Raw genomic sequence first — 18,097 nt, forward strand, 5'->3', positions numbered from 1 at the left:
GAGGCAGGCACGTGTTGCTCACATGCCCCACGTCTCCAAAGGATGGAGAAGCGGAGATGAGGGGACCACTGTGATCATGCTCCGTCCGGGTGTGCTTTCTCTCTCTCTGTTTATGAGTCTGTCTCTGGCAAATACACATGCCCTCTGGCAATTAAAAAAGGAAAACAGACTCTTCTGAAGTACCAGATGTTTTTCAGTTTTTCACACAAACTCATGTAGAGTTTCCAATGTCCCTACATCTTCCATACATCTGTGGAAGAATGCGGGTGATGACTCTGTTGACAGGGCAGTGAATTGGTTGGGGAGAGAGTTGGACAGTGTTATCTGAGTGCCACTGTGCTTTCTTTCCCAGTCTGCCTGTCCATGACTATAGAAAGTAAGATTTGGTTTTAAGGTTTTGTTTTAATTTACAATGCTTTAATCATATTCATTAAGCTTTTAAATATATTTTTTCCCCTGAGCTTTAATACAGATTAATCAAGCTTTAGCTGTATTGTATTTAATAGATGATACAGTTGGGGCCAGCAGGTGGCATGGAGGGTAAGGCAGCACATCCCACGTGGCCAAGTCTGCCATTTGTGTCTCAGACTCAGTAGTTTGAAAATTCATACTGGGCTTGAGCGCGAGTGTGCCCAAAAATCCCAAGAAGGCAATGGAAGACAAGGGGCTGCAGCCCCCTTTAGGGTGATTTCTTATCCCCCTTCTCACTTTCTCTCTCTATTTATCACTATCTCTGTCTCTCTCTGGTGAGAGAATGCACCCTATAGCAAAAAACTAAAGTGATCAAATTTATTGATTTTGTAATAAACTGCTTCTATTAGATTACAGCTGATTTTGCCCTCTTCTGTTTTAAATGTCTTTAGTGGGCATACAGCTCATGTTGCCTCCTTGTTTTCAGAGTGCTCGTCTACGGGCTGCTGGCATTGGAAAAGATTTCAAGGAGAATCCCAACCTCAGAGACAACTGGACTGATGCAGAGGGCTATTATCGTAAGTTCACCCTCGTACTAAGCGTAGAGGTTGTTGTGACACCCCATAAAAACCATGTCGATTGATGCGGTCGCGTGTATTTGGAAAAACAAGTCTCGTCACAGTGCCATTATTTAGAAAGTGGCATATCCAGCAGCTGCGTGAACCCATGTTGCATTCTTGTACGCAACCCAGGAGCACCACAAATGAGGTGAGAGACTTGATTACAACCTGAATCTATTCATACTCTCAGCTGTGAGATAACCCTGCAGAAGGAATAGTACATCACTTGCTTGTCTTGATCTGAAACCAAGAAAAACGACAAGGAACTTTGGATGCCAGTCATGCAGCATTTGTCATGCAGGATTACAATGGGAAACGCGTAGTGAGCACATTTCCTCCCTACTCATTGTTACAACGTCAGCAATTGATAGATCGACAAGAATTCGTAGTGATTGGGGGTGGGCATGCTTTCTAGCGATGTTCTGAAAGAGAAGTGCCTAGTGGAGGCATGGCTTTGAGTCTCCGGTATGTGTAGGGAGCCACACAGTGGAGAGCCAGTTTGTAAGTGACTGCTCTGTGCTTCCTACTTTTTCGTTCTCTTTGATCAGAATTCTGATTGTTAATTTTCCTTTCCTAGGCGTGAACATAGGTGAGGTCCTGGATAAACGTTACAATGTGTATGGCTACACTGGACAAGGTGTGTTCAGCAATGTTGTGCGGGCCAGAGACAACGCCAGAGCCAACCAAGAAGTGGCTGTAAAGATCATCAGGAACAATGAGCTCATGTAAGTTTAGACATGTGATGGAGCCTTCAGTAACACGGGTATTTACAGAAGCGTCGCACAGTCTGTGGAAAAAGACAGTCATGTGTCACATAATGATTCGGTTAAAGATCACATGCCAGTGGGGATCCTGTAAGATTATGCCGCATAGCTGTATGTGTAAGCTCGCTCCGAGGTGTTCACACAACAGAATGGCCTGACGATGCCTTTCTCAGGACATGTCCCTGTCGTTGAGTGACACATGACTGTATTGTGATTATGAAGTGACAGAAAGAGTCCTTTTCATTTTCCAATTCATAGTCATATGTTACATGTGAAGTGCTAGAACCGTAGACTAATCGTTGTATTGAATTTATTTCAGTGTATTTCAGTATCTGCTATGTGCAACTAATTTCAACTTAGACTCCCTCCTCCTGCTCACCTTCTACCATCTCTTGCTATGTAAACCTTAAGACAGCAGGTGCGATATAAAAGGATTATATTGATGAATTATCACTGAACGTATGGTGGCCTTCAAACGTGAGCTGGTTTGTCAGATATGAGAATTCCTTGCATCTTTTGTCTATCTGTCATTCCCTCTTCCCTTTGATAGAATAGGTGATTGCCATACTTCATGTGTATTAATACGTAATGTATTCCACACACTGAGCCTGGTTTAAAGTCAGCTCACTGTTGGTTTTACCATTTCTTTTGAAAGTCTAGAAAGCATTGTTGTAAATTTTTACTTAGATTGCCTGAGGTGTAGGGTCTTTTTAGTTTTGATGAAAAGCTCCAAGTTTTGAGCTATAATATTTAAAATGTAGTTTATTGACAAGTTATAATTTCATAAATAACCAAATGTAATACCATTTATTATATTCTTAAAGGACTAGTGTGCAATTTGGTTCCGTTTTTGTTAAAAAATGATAATTATGTCCATATGTTTTGAGATAAAATGTGCAAGACTGATTTCTTTTCAAACAAGGTGAGTTTGTTTCTAAATATTGTGTTGATTAGTTCATATGGCAGTTATTATCCATGAAAGCAGTACTTGGCTGAGTATGAATGTTAATGATAAGATTTATCCCTCAACAGACTAATTAATGTTTTAGAAAACTGTTTACATATACCTGTGGTACATCAGACTGGGGCTAGCGAGTATTTATTACTACTTTCCTTAATCCTGTATTTATTTCATTTTGACCTAATTTTTATTTCAGGCAGAAGACTGGTTTAAAAGAACTCGAGTTCTTGAAAAAACTTAATGATGCTGATCCCGATGACAAATTTCATTGTCTGCGTCTCTTCAGACACTTTTATCATAAACAGCATCTCTGTCTTGTGTTCGAGCCTCTCAGGTAAAACAACATAACCTCTACAGTAAACTGAAAATGTAGTTGAATTTTTGGTTAAGAGCTAGCTTCTTGAAAGTTGTGACAATGCAAACATTAATAGAGTGTATACTATGTATCAGCCACTGATCTATTAGCGTATAGGGCAACAGATTTCTTTCTTTCTTCTTTTGGGGGGGAGAGGTTTTTGCTATAGGGTGCCCGAGCTCACCAGAAAGACTGAGGGAGACCGAAAGCGAGAATTCACGCCCCCAGGGGGCATGGCCACGCTGCAATCCCTTCTCCACCATTCTCCTCTCGGGATCTTGGGGCACACACGCACACACACCTGGTGTGAGTTTAAGCCACCGGGTCCAAGACTCGAACCACAGTCAACTACATTGGAGTCCAGGGACATAGCCATTACACCATCTGCTGGTCCCAAGGTCAACAGATTTCTCTGTTGGATTAAGCCAAAATGAAAATAAACGAGAGCAGTGGGGTAGAAATACTATTTTGAACTTCGCCAGAAGGACTTCATTGTGCTTTCAAACGTAAACCCAACCTAAAATCAAAGTGTCGAATTAGTATATGCCTAAACCCCAAGACGTTATTACCGTGCTTATCTTTCTGCTTATTTTGAGAATGGAGTTTTATTTAGAAATTGTATTTATGTAGATAGTTTTATATACTTTGATTTCACTGTAAATAATGTAGACTCAAACATTGGGGGAGGATTCTTTTTTCTTTTTTTTTTTTTTTTTTTGGAGAGGTTTTTGCTATAGGGTGCGTGCGCTCGCCAGAAAGACAGACAGATAGAAAGCGAGAAATCGGGGGATTTGCCACGCCGCAATCCCTTCTTTGTCCTCTCAGGATCTTGGGCATGCACGCACATGCGCCCAGCGTGAGTTTAAGCCACTGGATCCGGGACTCGAACCGCAGTCAGCTACTTGGGAGTCCAGCAACATAGCCATTATGCTAACTGCTGGTCCCGGGAGAGGATTCTTGAACAGAATATTTTCATTGTAAAACATTTTACACTTTTTTTTTACTTTCTGTGTTAAAAGGTCTTTGCCTATTATATTTTCATTTTATATTTTAATTCCTAATTTTGTTTCTGTTTTTCTCTCCTAAAAGTATGAATTTACGAGAGGTGTTAAAAAAATACGGTAAAGATGTTGGTCTTCATATTAAAGCTGTACGATCCTACAGTCAGCAATTGTTCTTGGCATTGAAACTCCTTAAAAGATGCAATATCCTACATGCAGATATCAAGCCAGACAATATCTTGGTAAGTCAAATAACCAAACTACCTATACATCCATTCCTTTTCTTCCTAGTGATGGGCTTTTTACTATATTGTTCCAGAAATGACATCGTCAAAGCTTAATTCAGTTTATTAACCCATTATGAATGACTATCAGTTTTTACTTTTTTTGGAAATTAGACCCTGAATTAGTTTTTATTACTAGAGGGCTCATGCACTTACCAGAGAGTGTGTGCACCCCACAGTGAAATGTGGTTCCACCATAGTCTTTTCCCCGACCCCTTCTTCTCTTCAGAATTTTAAATATGTAAACACATAACACCCAGTGTTTTTTCAAGCCACTAAGGTCAGGATTCAAACTGAACCACAGTAGGCCATGTAGAGTCAAGCTCTCTTCACCATTGAGTTGTGGGACTAGCTCTAGACCAGGACATTTTATAGAAAAGTAATAAGAAAGAGGAAATGGACCATTGTTTCTTTTATCTTTTTTTTTTAATCGATGAATTCAAAATATGCAGACCCCAAGAGTGCTTTAAATTAGTAGTAATGGGTTTTCCTCTGGTATCAAAGATAAAAATGGGGGGGGGGGGCAGCAGATAGCATAGTAGTTATGTTGCTGGACTCCCACATGGCTCACCACAGTTCAAGTACTGGACCCAGTGGCTTGAAAATCACACCCAGTGAGTGTGCATGCTTGCCCAGAATCTAGAAAGAGAATGGAGAAGGAATGTGGCATAGCCATCCCCTCCTAGTGGGGTGATTTTTCATTTTCTCTCTCACTGTCTCTGTCTCTCTCCAGCAAGTGCACACACTAAAGCATAAGCCTCTAAAAAATGCTAATAGTAAAAAAATTAAGAAAAAATGCAGGGGCCAAGAGATGGCGTTGTGGGTTCAGGTGCTGGATCCCACGTTGCTGGCACCATAGTTTCAGTCCCAGACCTGGCGCCGTGAGAAATACGGGTGTATGTGCATATGTGCCCAAAATCCTGGAAGGAGAAGGGATTACAGCATGGTTCTCCCACCTGGGGGGTTTTCTCGCATAACGGAGCTCACTCTCGCTCGCTCGCTCTCTCTCTCTCTCTCTCTCTCTCTCTCTCTCTCTCTCTGGTGAGTGTACACGCCCTGTAGCAAAAATAAATAAATAAATCAAAATGCACATGTTGCTGCTTTGGAGTTCATACTGCTTTGTTCTTTAATTTTATAGATGGATCAAGTTCACTTTTAGGGGAATTACTTTCCTAAGCAGATGGAAAGAGTTGAGTTTAAGGTGCCAGGAGTAGTTCTTTTTTTCCCCTTTATTGCTTTAGAAACCATGGCTCCTGAGGTCCCATATGTAGTAAAGGTTCATTGTAGTGAAAGTATTCCTTTTGAAGTCTTGGGTCTCTTACTATGACTTTTGGTTTAGTCACACTCGGGTTTAATAACATGCATGTTCTTGAAATTTGGACAGCCATCATAGTACATTCATCTTTTCCCTCCCTGGCCCCAGTTCTTCCCCTTGTTTTGTGGTGTTCACAGCTGGGAGCATTCACAATTTAGAGAATTCCTAGTTCTTGCCAGTAACATGTTCAATGCCAGTAACATATTTTAAAAATGGATGCCTTATGTCAACTCTCCTAAAAGTTAATGCTCTTTCCTAGTAGCGAGCATTAGGAAAAGCCAAGCATCTAAGGTATCCTTCACTGGGAACTGTGAGCTGTGATGGCATAAATTTTAAAAGGATTATGATCTCACTAAAAGACGTGTTATCAGCAACTAAACTCTCTAGTTCAGATGTCTCTTCTTTTTTGTTTCAAAATAATCCCTTTTAAGTCTACCACAGTAATAGTGAATTCCATTTTTATGTAGCTAGTTTGAGTTTCTCTTGTATAGTTAACACAGCTTGAGGGTTAGGGGACCTGAGTAATGATAGTCATATGGTAGATGGGTTACAAATGAGTTGTAAACAACTCATCAGTGGTCTCTATCTTACTTCTCTTCTTTGTGTAATTGTGAAGTATATGCCAAAGAATGTATATAAAAAAAGGTGTAGGGACCCATAGGTGGCACGTGGTGATTAAAGCATTGGACTCCCACATGGCCGACCACAGTTTGAGCCTTGGACCTTGAAAATCGTGTCAGCCATATGTGTATACGTGGCCAAAATCCCGAGAGGAGACTGGAGAAGGGGTTGCAGTGTGGCCATCCCCCTTGGGGGGATGATTTCTCACTTTCCCTTTCAAATATATGTATATATGTAAAGTACATGTCAAGGTATGTATATAAACTTGTACAGTTTAAAAGGTGGTTATACAGTGAACATCTATGTAACCACCTTGGTTAAAGAAGAGGATTTTGCCTGTATCTTAGAAGCTCTTGTTTTCAAAACTGTATTTTTTCTTGAATTAATGCTAAACTAGTATAGGTTTTTGCAGATTTCGGAAACTGAATGTTTTTCCTTCTTCCCAAGGAAGAAAAAAATAAGCTTCAGAGAATTCGTAGAAGTGATGTTCATGAAAATCCCAAACTTTTAGCCCATGATCTCAGCCATCATTGTGGCAGAAGTACCAGTTCTTCAGAGGGAGTAGAGTAGAATTCGCGTAGCAAACTGAAGTGTTTATGAGTATGAATACCCTGCTGCTGTGTAAGGCATTTTAGCTAGCCCAAGGGTTCAGTGATAGATTTCTGATTTTAAAATGGTCCTGGTGTTTTCACTGGAGAGAGGAACTGCGTCCTTCAGAAGCTGAATTCAGCTTATTTAAAAAAAAAAAAAAAAAAAACTAGGAAAGAGCTTTTCCATTTTAACATACCTATTCTCTTGATTCTGAAAATGAAGAGAATGGTAATTGATGTGGCAGTTAAAACTAATCTTTTTTATGGTTAGCTTACTTTGGATAGCATTTATAGTAGTCCAGTCTGGAACCTTGTCCAAGCTGTACAATATCCTGTAAGAGTGCTTAGGTCTATTGAAAGTCTTGTTTCTTTTGGGTGGGAACAGTAGACCAGGTTCAAGTCCCAACTCAGAATCTGTGTGTGTCTCTTTTGAAGGGGGGAAGGGACTCTGGAATGTGAATTACTACCTTCACTTGTTAATCCCGAACATGCTTCTTCTACTCATGAGTGGCAGCAGCCATGGGAGCAGCTCCAGCCTTTCTCAGCAGATGTCACTGTCACTGTGTATGTTGAAGTATTTACCAAGGAAAAAAGAAACAAATGACTAATATAGATTCTTGTGCATCAGTTTTGTCAGATATATTTAATATTCTTCTGACTAATACCGTCTTGAAGGGATTTAAATTTTTTTAGACTTGAAGTGATTGCTAAATTTGGGATGGTATATCTAGCAGCTTCAGTGAATGTTTTTTGTTTTCCTCTAGTTTAATCAGAATCATCTTGCTTTCATTGCTGCCATAATTTTCTGGCAACTGAAAGTTATTAACTAACTCCTCATTAATGAATAACTTCATGCTCCCTTACTTCGATATTCAGGGGAGTTTTTAGAAGATGCTTTGCTTCATCAGCTGAGACTTTCCTCTCACTACCCACATTTTTTAAAATGCTGTGTGTTAAAATTAAGTTGACAATATTATCGTACATTTCCTCACTGAAAAAGCTTAATTATAATCAAATATTTCATAGCTCTTAATTTTTTGTATTTGGGAAATTAAGCCATAAAATAAGCAGAAAAGAAAGTTTTCAATTAGTGATTTTGTTCTTGATTTGGGTTGTAGCGTCTCAAAGCCAGTTATATTTGTGTGTTTGTCTTAATTATTCCTGGCTTGAATTAAGTATCTTTGAAACAATGTTTTGCAGGTTAATGAATCAAAAACTATTTTAAAGCTTTGCGATTTTGGTTCGGCTTCCCATGTTGCGGATAATGACATAACACCTTATCTTGTCAGTAGATTTTATCGTGCTCCTGAAATCAGTAAGTTTCTTAAAATGTTCTTTGACCTGAGCCATCAAATGCAGTGGAAGCAGCATATATGCTGTCTCCGCACTGTTTTTCTGTCCCACTTTATTAGCTGCGTGAGTTCATTCGTGAGGAAGGGAACCATAGCAAGTTCATCCTCCTTGGGGTGGAATGAAGGAGGTTGTGGCAGGGGTCTTGATCATGTCGGGCAAGAGCAGCAAAACAGTTGTGGAAAATCCTCAACTTTAGAAGACTGCTCTTGATTAATCAGAGTCTGATTATCGCATTTCTGGATCATATGGGACCTTCGTTTCTTCCTTCTTATTATCTTGGTTGAGGCTGATTAGCACCTCTACTAAAAGTAAAGTAAAAAAGGTAGAATACATATTTTCTCCTGTCCCTTTAATTTCTGTCTCACACCCCTAGATTTTAGGTTTTTTAAGAGTCTCTTTTAAGAAGTAATGGGAGGGACCAGCATATGGCATGTCACTGGACTTCCACATGGCCGACCATGGTTCCAGTCTTGGACCTGGAGGTTTCAAACACTGGGTGCGTGTGTGTTCATACCTAAGATCCCAAGAGGAGAATGGTTTGTGATGTGATCGTCCCCCTTGGGTGTCATTAGAGAAACACGCACCCTATAGCAAAAATCTCTAAGAAAAAAGAAGAGAACTAGTGGGAAACAACATGAAACTGATGGCCACACTGAAGTGTGAAGATCGGTTATAATCCAAGCTAAATTAATCCCATTAATGGAAATAAATGTCAATAGTAGGTCATTTTTATCTTGATACATGAACATTTCCATTCTGTTTTCAGTTATAGGTAAAAGCTATGATTACGGTATAGATATGTGGTCTGTAGGTTGTACTTTATATGAACTCTACACTGGAAAAATTTTGTTTCCTGGTAAAACCAACAACCATATGTTGAAGCTCGCTATGGATCTCAAAGGAAAGATGCCAAATAAGGTAGGACTTTATCGTGAGCTCACTCGTTCGGGGTCTTCGTTTCCTGCAGACTGACGGATTGCTGGCACTCACTGCTTGTAGCTATAAAAGACAGGTTTCTGGGCCAGGGAGGTGGTGCAGCAGTAATGTGCTCCTCAGCAGTGCTGAGCCCCACTGCAGACTGCGGATTTGGTTCCTTGGGTAACTACGATGCCCGGCATTATGCACCCATGGTTCTAACTGCCTGGGAAGGCTGAGCGTGAGCATGCCATGAGACCCTGTCAAGAGTGCCATCTTCGTCTCTGTGTCTCATTCTTATGGAAGAAATAACTTTCAAAGGGGGTTTCATTTTGTTTTACAGAGAGGTGAGTAGATGGCTACCCATGATTCCTTACCTTCTTTCCTGTTTCTGGTGTTTGGAATAAGAGAGGATTTTTTTGTTTTGTTTTTTCAGTGATAGAGAAGTGATAATGTCTTGAGGAGTATAACCTTGTTAGTAAGAGGTAGAATACATATTTGAGAGAATTCAAATGTGTTTGAGAGATGCTATGAAAGAAGATGCAGCTCAGGTTTGTTAAAATGTTAAAAAGTACGTGGGACCAGCAGATGGCGTAATGGTTATGTCGCTGGATTTCCATGTAGGCGACTGTGGTTTGAGTCTCGGATCCAGAGGTTTAAACCTCATGCCGGGTGCAAGATCCTGAAAGGAGAATGCAGGAGAAGGACTTGCGGCATAACCATCTCCCCGGGGGGTGATTTCTCACTTTCTGTCTCTCTGGTGAGCACATGCGCCCTTTAGCAAAAATCTCTCTCCAAAAAAAAAAGTGCGTAGTGGTCCTGGAATGAGTAAGTGAATATTATAAGAGGAACTTGATGGCAATCAGTTTAAAAAAAGATTGGAGGTGGGAACCAGCAGTTAGCGTAATGGCTATGTTGCTGGACTCCCACGTAGTCGACCGCGGTTCGTGTCCCAGACCCGGTGGCTTAAAACTCACGCCGGGCGCGTGTGCGTGCGTGCCCAAGATCCCAAGAGGAGAATGGAGGAGAAGGGATTGCGGCGTGACCATCCTCCCCTGGGGGTGATTTCTCGCTTTCTGTCTCTATGTCTCTCTCTGTCTGTCTGGCGAGCACACGCGCCCTACAGTGAAAATCTCTCCAAAAAAAAAGAGAAAGATTGGAGGTTATTTGGGAAAGGAACATACCAAGAAAATTGTCTTTATGTGACATTTTTCTAACATAAAACTCATCCTTGCTGCTTAAGCAGTATTACTAGTTTGGTTAATATAAAGGAAGAGCTTTAGGCATTTATTAATATGTCTGAGACCCATATCTTAGTGTTTTTGTTTTTATTTGTTACTATTAATTATCTTTATAATTTGATCAGAGAGAAAAAGTGAGAAAGCAAGCTGCCAGGTCTGGGACTCAAACCATGGTCAGCCGGGTAGGAGTCCAGAGCCTTAACCACCATGGCACCTGCTGGCCCCTGTCTTAACATAAGATGTCACCTTATTTTATGAATTTCTGAAAGGTTTACTTATATAGGTCCAATTTTTCTTACATAGATCAGAAGTCATTATGGTTGTAGATATTGTTCATAATCCATTGTATCAGACTCTCTTGAATGATGTTAGAATTAGCTGTGTTGCTACTTGTTTTAATAAAATCTGACTTTATCATGTTAGGGCTGTTGAAACATAATTTATAAGATGTCATTAGGTTCTTAAGTGAAGAGTAAAGTTAATTGAACCACACAGCAGTTGGTTCCAGGGAATCCATCCCATCCACTGGCCCTATATTAGGTCTTTGTTTAATCCCCAATTTTGAATAGTGAAGGCATAACTTGATATAATTGATTAGTTCAAGTCACTGCTTAGGAAAATATCATTTCATGTTACTAGTTTTAGGCATAGCATTTCTATTAGTTTTCCCAAAAATGTTAATAAACTTGACAGGAAGTGAATCTAAGATCAAAGAAACCCAAAGAGACTGAATAATTTGTGTGATAAAAGTATTAAATTACTAGCAGGCTAGACTATTTTATAATAGTTAAGAATTGAAGATTTTTCTATTTTGCTTTGTAGATGATTCGGAAAGGTGTATTTAAAGACCAACATTTTGATCAAAATCTCAACTTCATGTACATAGAAGTTGATAAAGTAACAGAGAGGGTAAGTTTTAAGTGTGCTCATTAAATAACCTTTTTGTTGATGAATTCAGTTGGTACAGGATGATGGTGGCAGCTATATTTGTTTAAAAAACACTAAAAGTGAGATTCCTTTATACCGTTGGCTATTTCCTGAATAAACTGCCGCACGTAGTAGAAAAATGAAGAGATTGTGAAATGTTCCTCTAGTATAACGAGTTTGGTTTCTTTATGGATCATCTTTAGGCCCCTGGTACTGATCCTTTAGAGCGTGTTCTTAGCCTTGTTTCCATCCATCTTCCATTCTGCTGATAGAGGGCGCTTCCTGAAAAGAAGTCAATCATGTTGCTCTCCTTGGTTAAGAGACTTCTTTGGCATCCAGCTCCCGTGTACTCTGAAATCCCCAGCACTCCACTCTTGGCGGAGGACTTGCTGACGGATCTCTGTGCCTTCGCTCACAGACCTCTCCGAGCTTGTTAGTCTCCTGTACTACTCCATCCCCTAGAAAAAAACATATTCAGCCTAATTCTCAGATGAAGTACACGCTCTGTGAACCTTTCTGGAATCTCAGGTTGAAGTAATGGTTTCCTCATTTTTATGCTTTATGTATCCCTGACTTTGTCAGAGCACTTCCTGGCTCCTGGACATGCCTGACTCTTGCCACTCGAGGGTAGTCATAGGGAAAGTACAGTTCACACAGCAAATGCTTACTGAGAGTTCTCATTGCTAACTTAGGGTTCACCATTTTTATTTTTTCGGTTGCTTCTTTGAGGTGTGTGAGGGATAGAGAAAGCCACATGAATTTTTTTAATGAATAGATGATACATACACTATATGTGTATATTCTGACTTTTTTGGTGAACTGGAAGCGCCTGTCTGTGTATAAGTTATTTATGTTTAGTTAACTTATTTAGAGATAAGCATTTTTGAAACTATTTTTAGGAGAAAGTTACTGTCATGAGCACCATTAATCCAACTAAGGACCTATTGGCTGATTTGATTGGGTGCCAGCGACTTCCTGAAGACCAGCGTAAAAAAGTACACCAGCTAAAGGACTTGTTGGACCAGATCCTAATGTTGGACCCAGCTAAACGGATTAGCATCAACCAGGCCCTGCAGCATGCCTTCATTCAGGAGAAAATTTAAAAAGAGATGAAGAAACTCCAAGGGTTTGAGTAATTAAATACAAAGACTGAAGAAATTTCACAGCAGTTTATTAATGTATATAAACTTATAAATATTTCTACAGAAAATTTGAGGAAGCATGATAATATTTGCATTAACACCAAGGGTGATATTTCTTTTAGAAATGTTAGTTAATCTGTTTTGTGTCTTATGTGAAATTTCACTGTAGAACTGTTTTAATTGCCAAGACTGCACAAAATTACAGTGCTAATGTATATGGTTACAGTTCACATAAAAGACAAAAAAGCATCTGTTATGAGTAGTAATACTGGGTGGTTGATTTGTTTTTAGCAGACTTGGCTTCATTTTGGTCTTCAGATAAAATGGCCAGCATAAATGCTGTTTATATTCACGTTTTCCTAGGTGTGTGTGTGCAGGCCACAGCAGCATGCCCTTGGTGTAGTCAGTGCCGAAAGGGGTCTGTTCCTTCTTGAGCCTGCCTGCAGGGATGGTCTCCTCTTTTAAAGCAGGTTGTGTACAACATTCAGTACACTGAAGGTAAGCTAAACCATCAACCTCACTGGTGTTTTCAGATGTTACTTTATTGGAACAATTGACAAATGAGGGATATTAGCTTTGTGGCAGAATTCCCTGCATGTGTGATAACCGATCTTGTTTTCTTTTTTGGCATTGCTACTGTGGCATAGTTACAACTTTTGTTCTGTTCATCACATTTACAATTTAAGGAGTACGCGCTTGATGGATAGAGCGCCTTCAGTGTACTGTTTCTTATTAACTTTAATTTTTTTAAGATCAACTTGCTATATAGACTTTATATACATTTTGTTAAATACAGTTCTTAGTGACATAGAGACAATGCGTAGTTTTCATTTACTAATTACAAATGTCGAGGCCGAATTCTGAAAGTCCTCATATTTAAAGGATAGATAGACAACATAATGAAATTTTTAACTATTTGTATGTCATTTTGAAAGTGTGCTGCTTTATGGTAAAAGTGTTTTTCATTTGTTCATTGTTTTCATTATTTGTGATCATGTTGTCTTTCAATACAGGCATAAACCTTCCACTCTTGAACAAAGCAGCTGCTTTTTAAAAGCGGTAATTGCTTCTTTACCTTTTATTTCTTTTGTAAATGAAGCTTTTCTTTAAGAATGTGACTTTAAAGTGTTGTCTATTGCATAAAACAGTTGACACTCACTTATTGTAAAGTGAAGATTGTTCTACTGCATGTGAAGTGGACCATGCAGATTTCTGTATGTTCTCAGTATGCATCACTAGATAATAAAGTCTTTTGTGAACAAGGCATTTGTAGCCATTTTTAAAAGTTTTTGTCTTCAGTGCTGGTAAGTCAGGTAAATCATAAATAGTTAAAAAGCAATCTTTCATTTTTTTTCTGAAAACCTCTAATTGAAAATAGTGTCAGTTAAGAATGTAAATCTAGCCAAAGCTGATAAGCTTATTAATAATTAGGATCCTAATTATTTCATTTTAAGAAATTCTTTAAGTATTGTCAGCTTTCAGTGTAGTGAGATTATTCCTGTAGGTTATGGGGTATAATTCAGGATTTAACTAATGTTTCTGCTATTTTCTCACTTTTCCTTTTGATGGTGCGGAAAGAGAAAAAGGAAAACGGGGCACAGGCCATTCAACGCCTTCTGCAAGGGGTCTGATTTGCTGAGACACCAGCTTCACCTTCTTAACAAGGTTATTTCTGACAGCATGTGTAGATATAAACATTTAGCAACAATTTTAAACAAAATCATGTAAATCAGCTTGGTTTTTGCAACACAGAGGAGTTTGTATTTTTAACATGATCGGAGAGGATTTTCAGAAGTGTATGTAATCTTTCTGTTTGGGGGGTAAAATTAATGCTTGTCTCCCTGAAGAATATGGAAAATAATCAGCTCTTAGGGACTTACATAACATTTTTAAATTGTAAATGGGATTTTTTTATTCACCCAGGCACCTAATTACAACAAGCATGCACGTTTTGGTGCATTCAAGAATGGAAAATCAGAATAGCAGCATTCTTCTGGTGGGTTTTGCTCCATTTAAAGACATGACATGAACTGCAGCCAGGAAGGTGATAGATGATATAATAAGCCAACTCTGAACCTACACCCCGTCTCTGCATGGTTTAGACTTACTAAAATAATTCCAAGGCGATTTCATTTCCATCTTCAGGTAGAGTGAAGCCTTCTAAAGAAGGCATCACAAGTGCAGCTTTTCCACCTTAATGAAACGGGTAGTGATTTTTCCCACCATTATTTATTATTTTGGTGATAATATGCTGCATATTCGAGTCTTTGATAGTTATTTTCACTTAAAACATTTGATGCTTCTGGTGATTTTCATGGCTTCATATTATATGATTATTTAAGTAAGTTAACTTCCACTAGAAACAGTTCATCTTATGCCTTCAAGACTATTTCCTTTTCTTTAAAAAACAAAGTTGCTTGTTACTTGTTCTTTGTGTTTTAGGTGCAGCTCAGTGGAAGATGATGACAACCAGAAGACATGAGCTAAGGTTTCTGTCTATAAAAGATTTAAAAAAAAAAAAAAAAAAGAATTCTCCATTTAGTTTTGTCTAATTTTTTAGTTTTCAGCATTATGATTTGGGTTTCATTAGTGTTTGGTATTTAAGGTAGTGGTGCTATTGTGGTGTTCATCCGTGAAGTGTTTGTTTTATCATACTTCCTGCCTTCCCTTCCCTTCCCTCCCGAATAAAAACAGTGGTCAGATTTAGTGATATAAACAGCTCTTAGCTGCTAAGATCCCACATAACACATGGTCATAAAAATCAGATCCTAAGGATTTAATAGAAAAATCGGCCACCACCAAAATAGCATACATCTAAAAGTAGTCTTCGGCTTTTAGGCAGATGCAGAAGAATAGAAATGGAATTTCAGGAACACCGTTTTAACTCCTTGAATATCTATTCTCTAACTTATCCTTTAGTAACCTTGTTTTTAACAAGGGTTCTAATCATGATCTTAAAATAGACAAAATATTCAGAGCCATTGTCAAGACTTTTTCTCAAGTGAGAAAGGTGATACAGTGTGGATTTTTTTCTGTGTTCCCAAATTTAGCATTCCTAGGTTTATCTGTTTGAAAGGAGCCCTGTAAACTGTCTTATACATGTCTTACATACATATACATGATTTTATTAGAATTGGTAATTTTGCTGAGGCATATATACTGGAGCTTTGCAAGACCTCTGGTTAGATTGAGGTCACTTAGTGAATGGTCCTTTCTAGCAAACTGCATTCATGTTTCCGAATAGCTATATAGTTTTCAAATGCAGTTACCTGTCAGGAAGTTCTTGCTTTATTACTTTATGATAAAATGATACCAAGTGATTATCAGACTTGAGAGTTCATAAAAGTCTTAGGCATAGTTCTCAAATATGTCACAGTTCTTCTCTCTAAGGTTTGGAGAAATCATTGAGATCAAGAAAGTGAATATTTTTAGGTAGTTGTCTCCGGGAATACTTTATTTTTGAAGGTCATCAGCAATGAGATGATAATTTTGAGTAGAGGGAGCATCTTATAATTATGAATCTCTTAGGGTTTGTGTCCACCCTAAATCCTTAGTAATAAATATATCCTGTTTCTTCATTCCCTAATGGCTATGTCATTTCACTCTTTAAATAATTTCAGGTTTTATTATTTGTCATTTTGCCAATATAATTACTAGTTTTGATCTAACAAAAATACTAGCTACAATTTTATAAAGCGAAGTGCTTGAATAATGTCTTATGGGAAGTGGTAGAGGTAGTACAGTGTAAGGTCCTCCGTTTGGTTCTGTATTTGCATTCCTACCATGCTTTACCTGTGCATTACCATTTGTAAGCAGAACTCAGGCTGCGTAGGTAAATAAAATCTCTGGAAAATCACACATACTAAAATATAGGCCAGACAGCTAAAGAATGCCCTTGAAAAATGTCACAGATAGGAAAGAAGCCATATATTCAATCATGTGATATCCTTCCTCTAGTTAGGACGACATCACTAGCAGTCGGGCTTTATAAATGTTGCCTTCCTAGGAGTATCTTAGTTCCAGCATATGTACAGTATGAATTTTACCCTTCTCCTCCGAGATGGAATCATTACCCTTCTTATAGACATGTTCATGACAAATTCATTTTTTTACATGTCAGTAATGTACACTTAAAATGTTTTCCAGTAATTTTGATAGATACCATTATGGCATCCTTAATTTTTCTTCTCCTTCTGTATATAGGGTAAGGGACTGTTCTTCTGAGGAACCTTTCCATTTAGTGATCAAGATATGGAAGCTGATGTCTGAAAATGCTCACTGTGTATCCTAACTGTTCATGGTATCATTTGAATTGTATCTTGAATTTAGCAGCACATGTTCCCAGTCACCCTACTGGGAAACTTAATAAAATATGCCTCTTGTTATTATATAGTCTCCTGGTTTTTCCTTTGCTCGAGTTTGGTGTTTTACATTTGGTTCTGAGTTGTAAACACCACTCATACCTGGTGTTTCTTAAATGCCTCTTAACTAATGATCATAGATGTGTTTTGAAGAATATTTTCTGCTGAAGTATGATTGGCAACTGCTGTGTTAAATAAAGTTGCATAGGTGGTGTCTTAGAAAGCTATTCTCAGAAGACTGATGTCCATTGTAACTCCATTAGAAAAGATATGGAGGGAAGTTTCCCCATCCGCTCAGCAGAATCTGCCTTTCATAGAACCTGTGGCTTGGAAACAGCCTATTTATGTGAGTTACCTCAAAAACATCCACTTTTTTCTTTTTGTTTTTAACAGGTCTTCACAATAGGGCACTTGCACTTATTGGAGAGAGACAGAGAGCAAGGGAAAGTGAGAAATCACTCCCAGGGAGGCATAGGCACACCACACTCCCTTCTCCCTCCATTCTCTCAGGATCCTGGGCGGGCATGCATGAACACTCACCGGGCATGATTATCTTTGTTGTTTTTTTTTTTTTCAAGAGGTTTTTACTCTAGGGTGCATGCACTTGCTGGAGAGAGAACAATAGAGAGAAAGCGAGAAATCATTCCCTGGGGGATGGCCATGCTACAATACTATCTCTTCCACTCTCCTCTTGGGGTTTTGGGCATGCATGTGCCTGTACCTGACATGAGTTTTAAGCCACCAGGTCCAGAACTTGAATCGTGGTCAACTGTGAGGGAGTCCAGCAACATAACTATTACGCCATCTGCTGGTCTCAGTGATTTTCAAACTGCCTAGTCCAGGACTCGAGCCATGGTTGGTCATGTGGGGTTTCAGCACCTTAACCACTGTATCACCTACTGACTTCAATATTCAAACATTTTAAAAACATGAACTGCAGAGCACCAGGGTGTGTTATATTCATGTTCCTGTTACTAGTAATAGAGACATAATGGGTTGTTGGAAAAGTCGTGACACTTTATTATAGAGAGAAAATATATCATGAAATTTCGTACATAGAATATATCATGACTCTTCTGACAACCCAATGCTTAAGTAATAACCAAACTTCCTTTTTCATAACACTGTAAGTAAATTGGCTCATAGCCTATATGGGAGACTGACACACTAAACTCTTAACCCCCAAGTCCACACTTCTCTTCTAAGGAAATCATGAAGTCATTGAATCGGTACTTT

At 38.8% G+C, this 18,097-nt stretch overlaps 1 protein-coding gene across 6 annotated transcripts in view; it reads left to right on the forward strand.

The window, feature by feature from the left end:
- Window positions 1-14,202, forward strand: part of PRP4K (pre-mRNA processing factor kinase PRP4K) — a 49,506-nt gene extending 35,304 nt beyond the window's left edge. The window contains exons 9-17 of one of the 6 annotated variants that reach the window (XR_003551102.1): window positions 1,609-1,756; window positions 2,953-3,090; window positions 4,201-4,354; window positions 8,123-8,237; window positions 9,042-9,193; window positions 11,254-11,340; window positions 12,258-12,998; window positions 13,514-13,559; window positions 14,079-14,202. Coding sequence is in view for 1 of the 6 variants with exons in the window: in XM_027775853.1 (XP_027631654.1) it covers window positions 1,609-1,756; window positions 2,953-3,090; window positions 4,201-4,354; window positions 8,123-8,237; window positions 9,042-9,193; window positions 11,254-11,340; window positions 12,258-12,461 (998 nt within the window). In the remaining 5 variants the exon portion in view is untranslated. Of the gene's footprint in view, window positions 1-1,608; window positions 1,757-2,952; window positions 3,091-4,200; window positions 4,355-8,122; window positions 8,238-9,041; window positions 9,194-11,253; window positions 11,341-12,257 lie in introns of all 6 variants that reach the window. The other 5 variants (XR_003551103.1, XR_003551099.1, XR_003551100.1 and 2 more) reach the window with 5 other exon arrangements.
- Window positions 14,203-18,097: the final 3,895 nt, after the last annotated feature.

Source organism: Tupaia chinensis, unplaced genomic scaffold (genome assembly GCF_000334495.1).
Source record: "Tupaia chinensis unplaced genomic scaffold, TupChi_1.0 Scaffold000607_1, whole genome shotgun sequence".
Classification (NCBI taxonomy): Eukaryota; Metazoa; Chordata; class Mammalia; order Scandentia; family Tupaiidae; genus Tupaia; species Tupaia belangeri.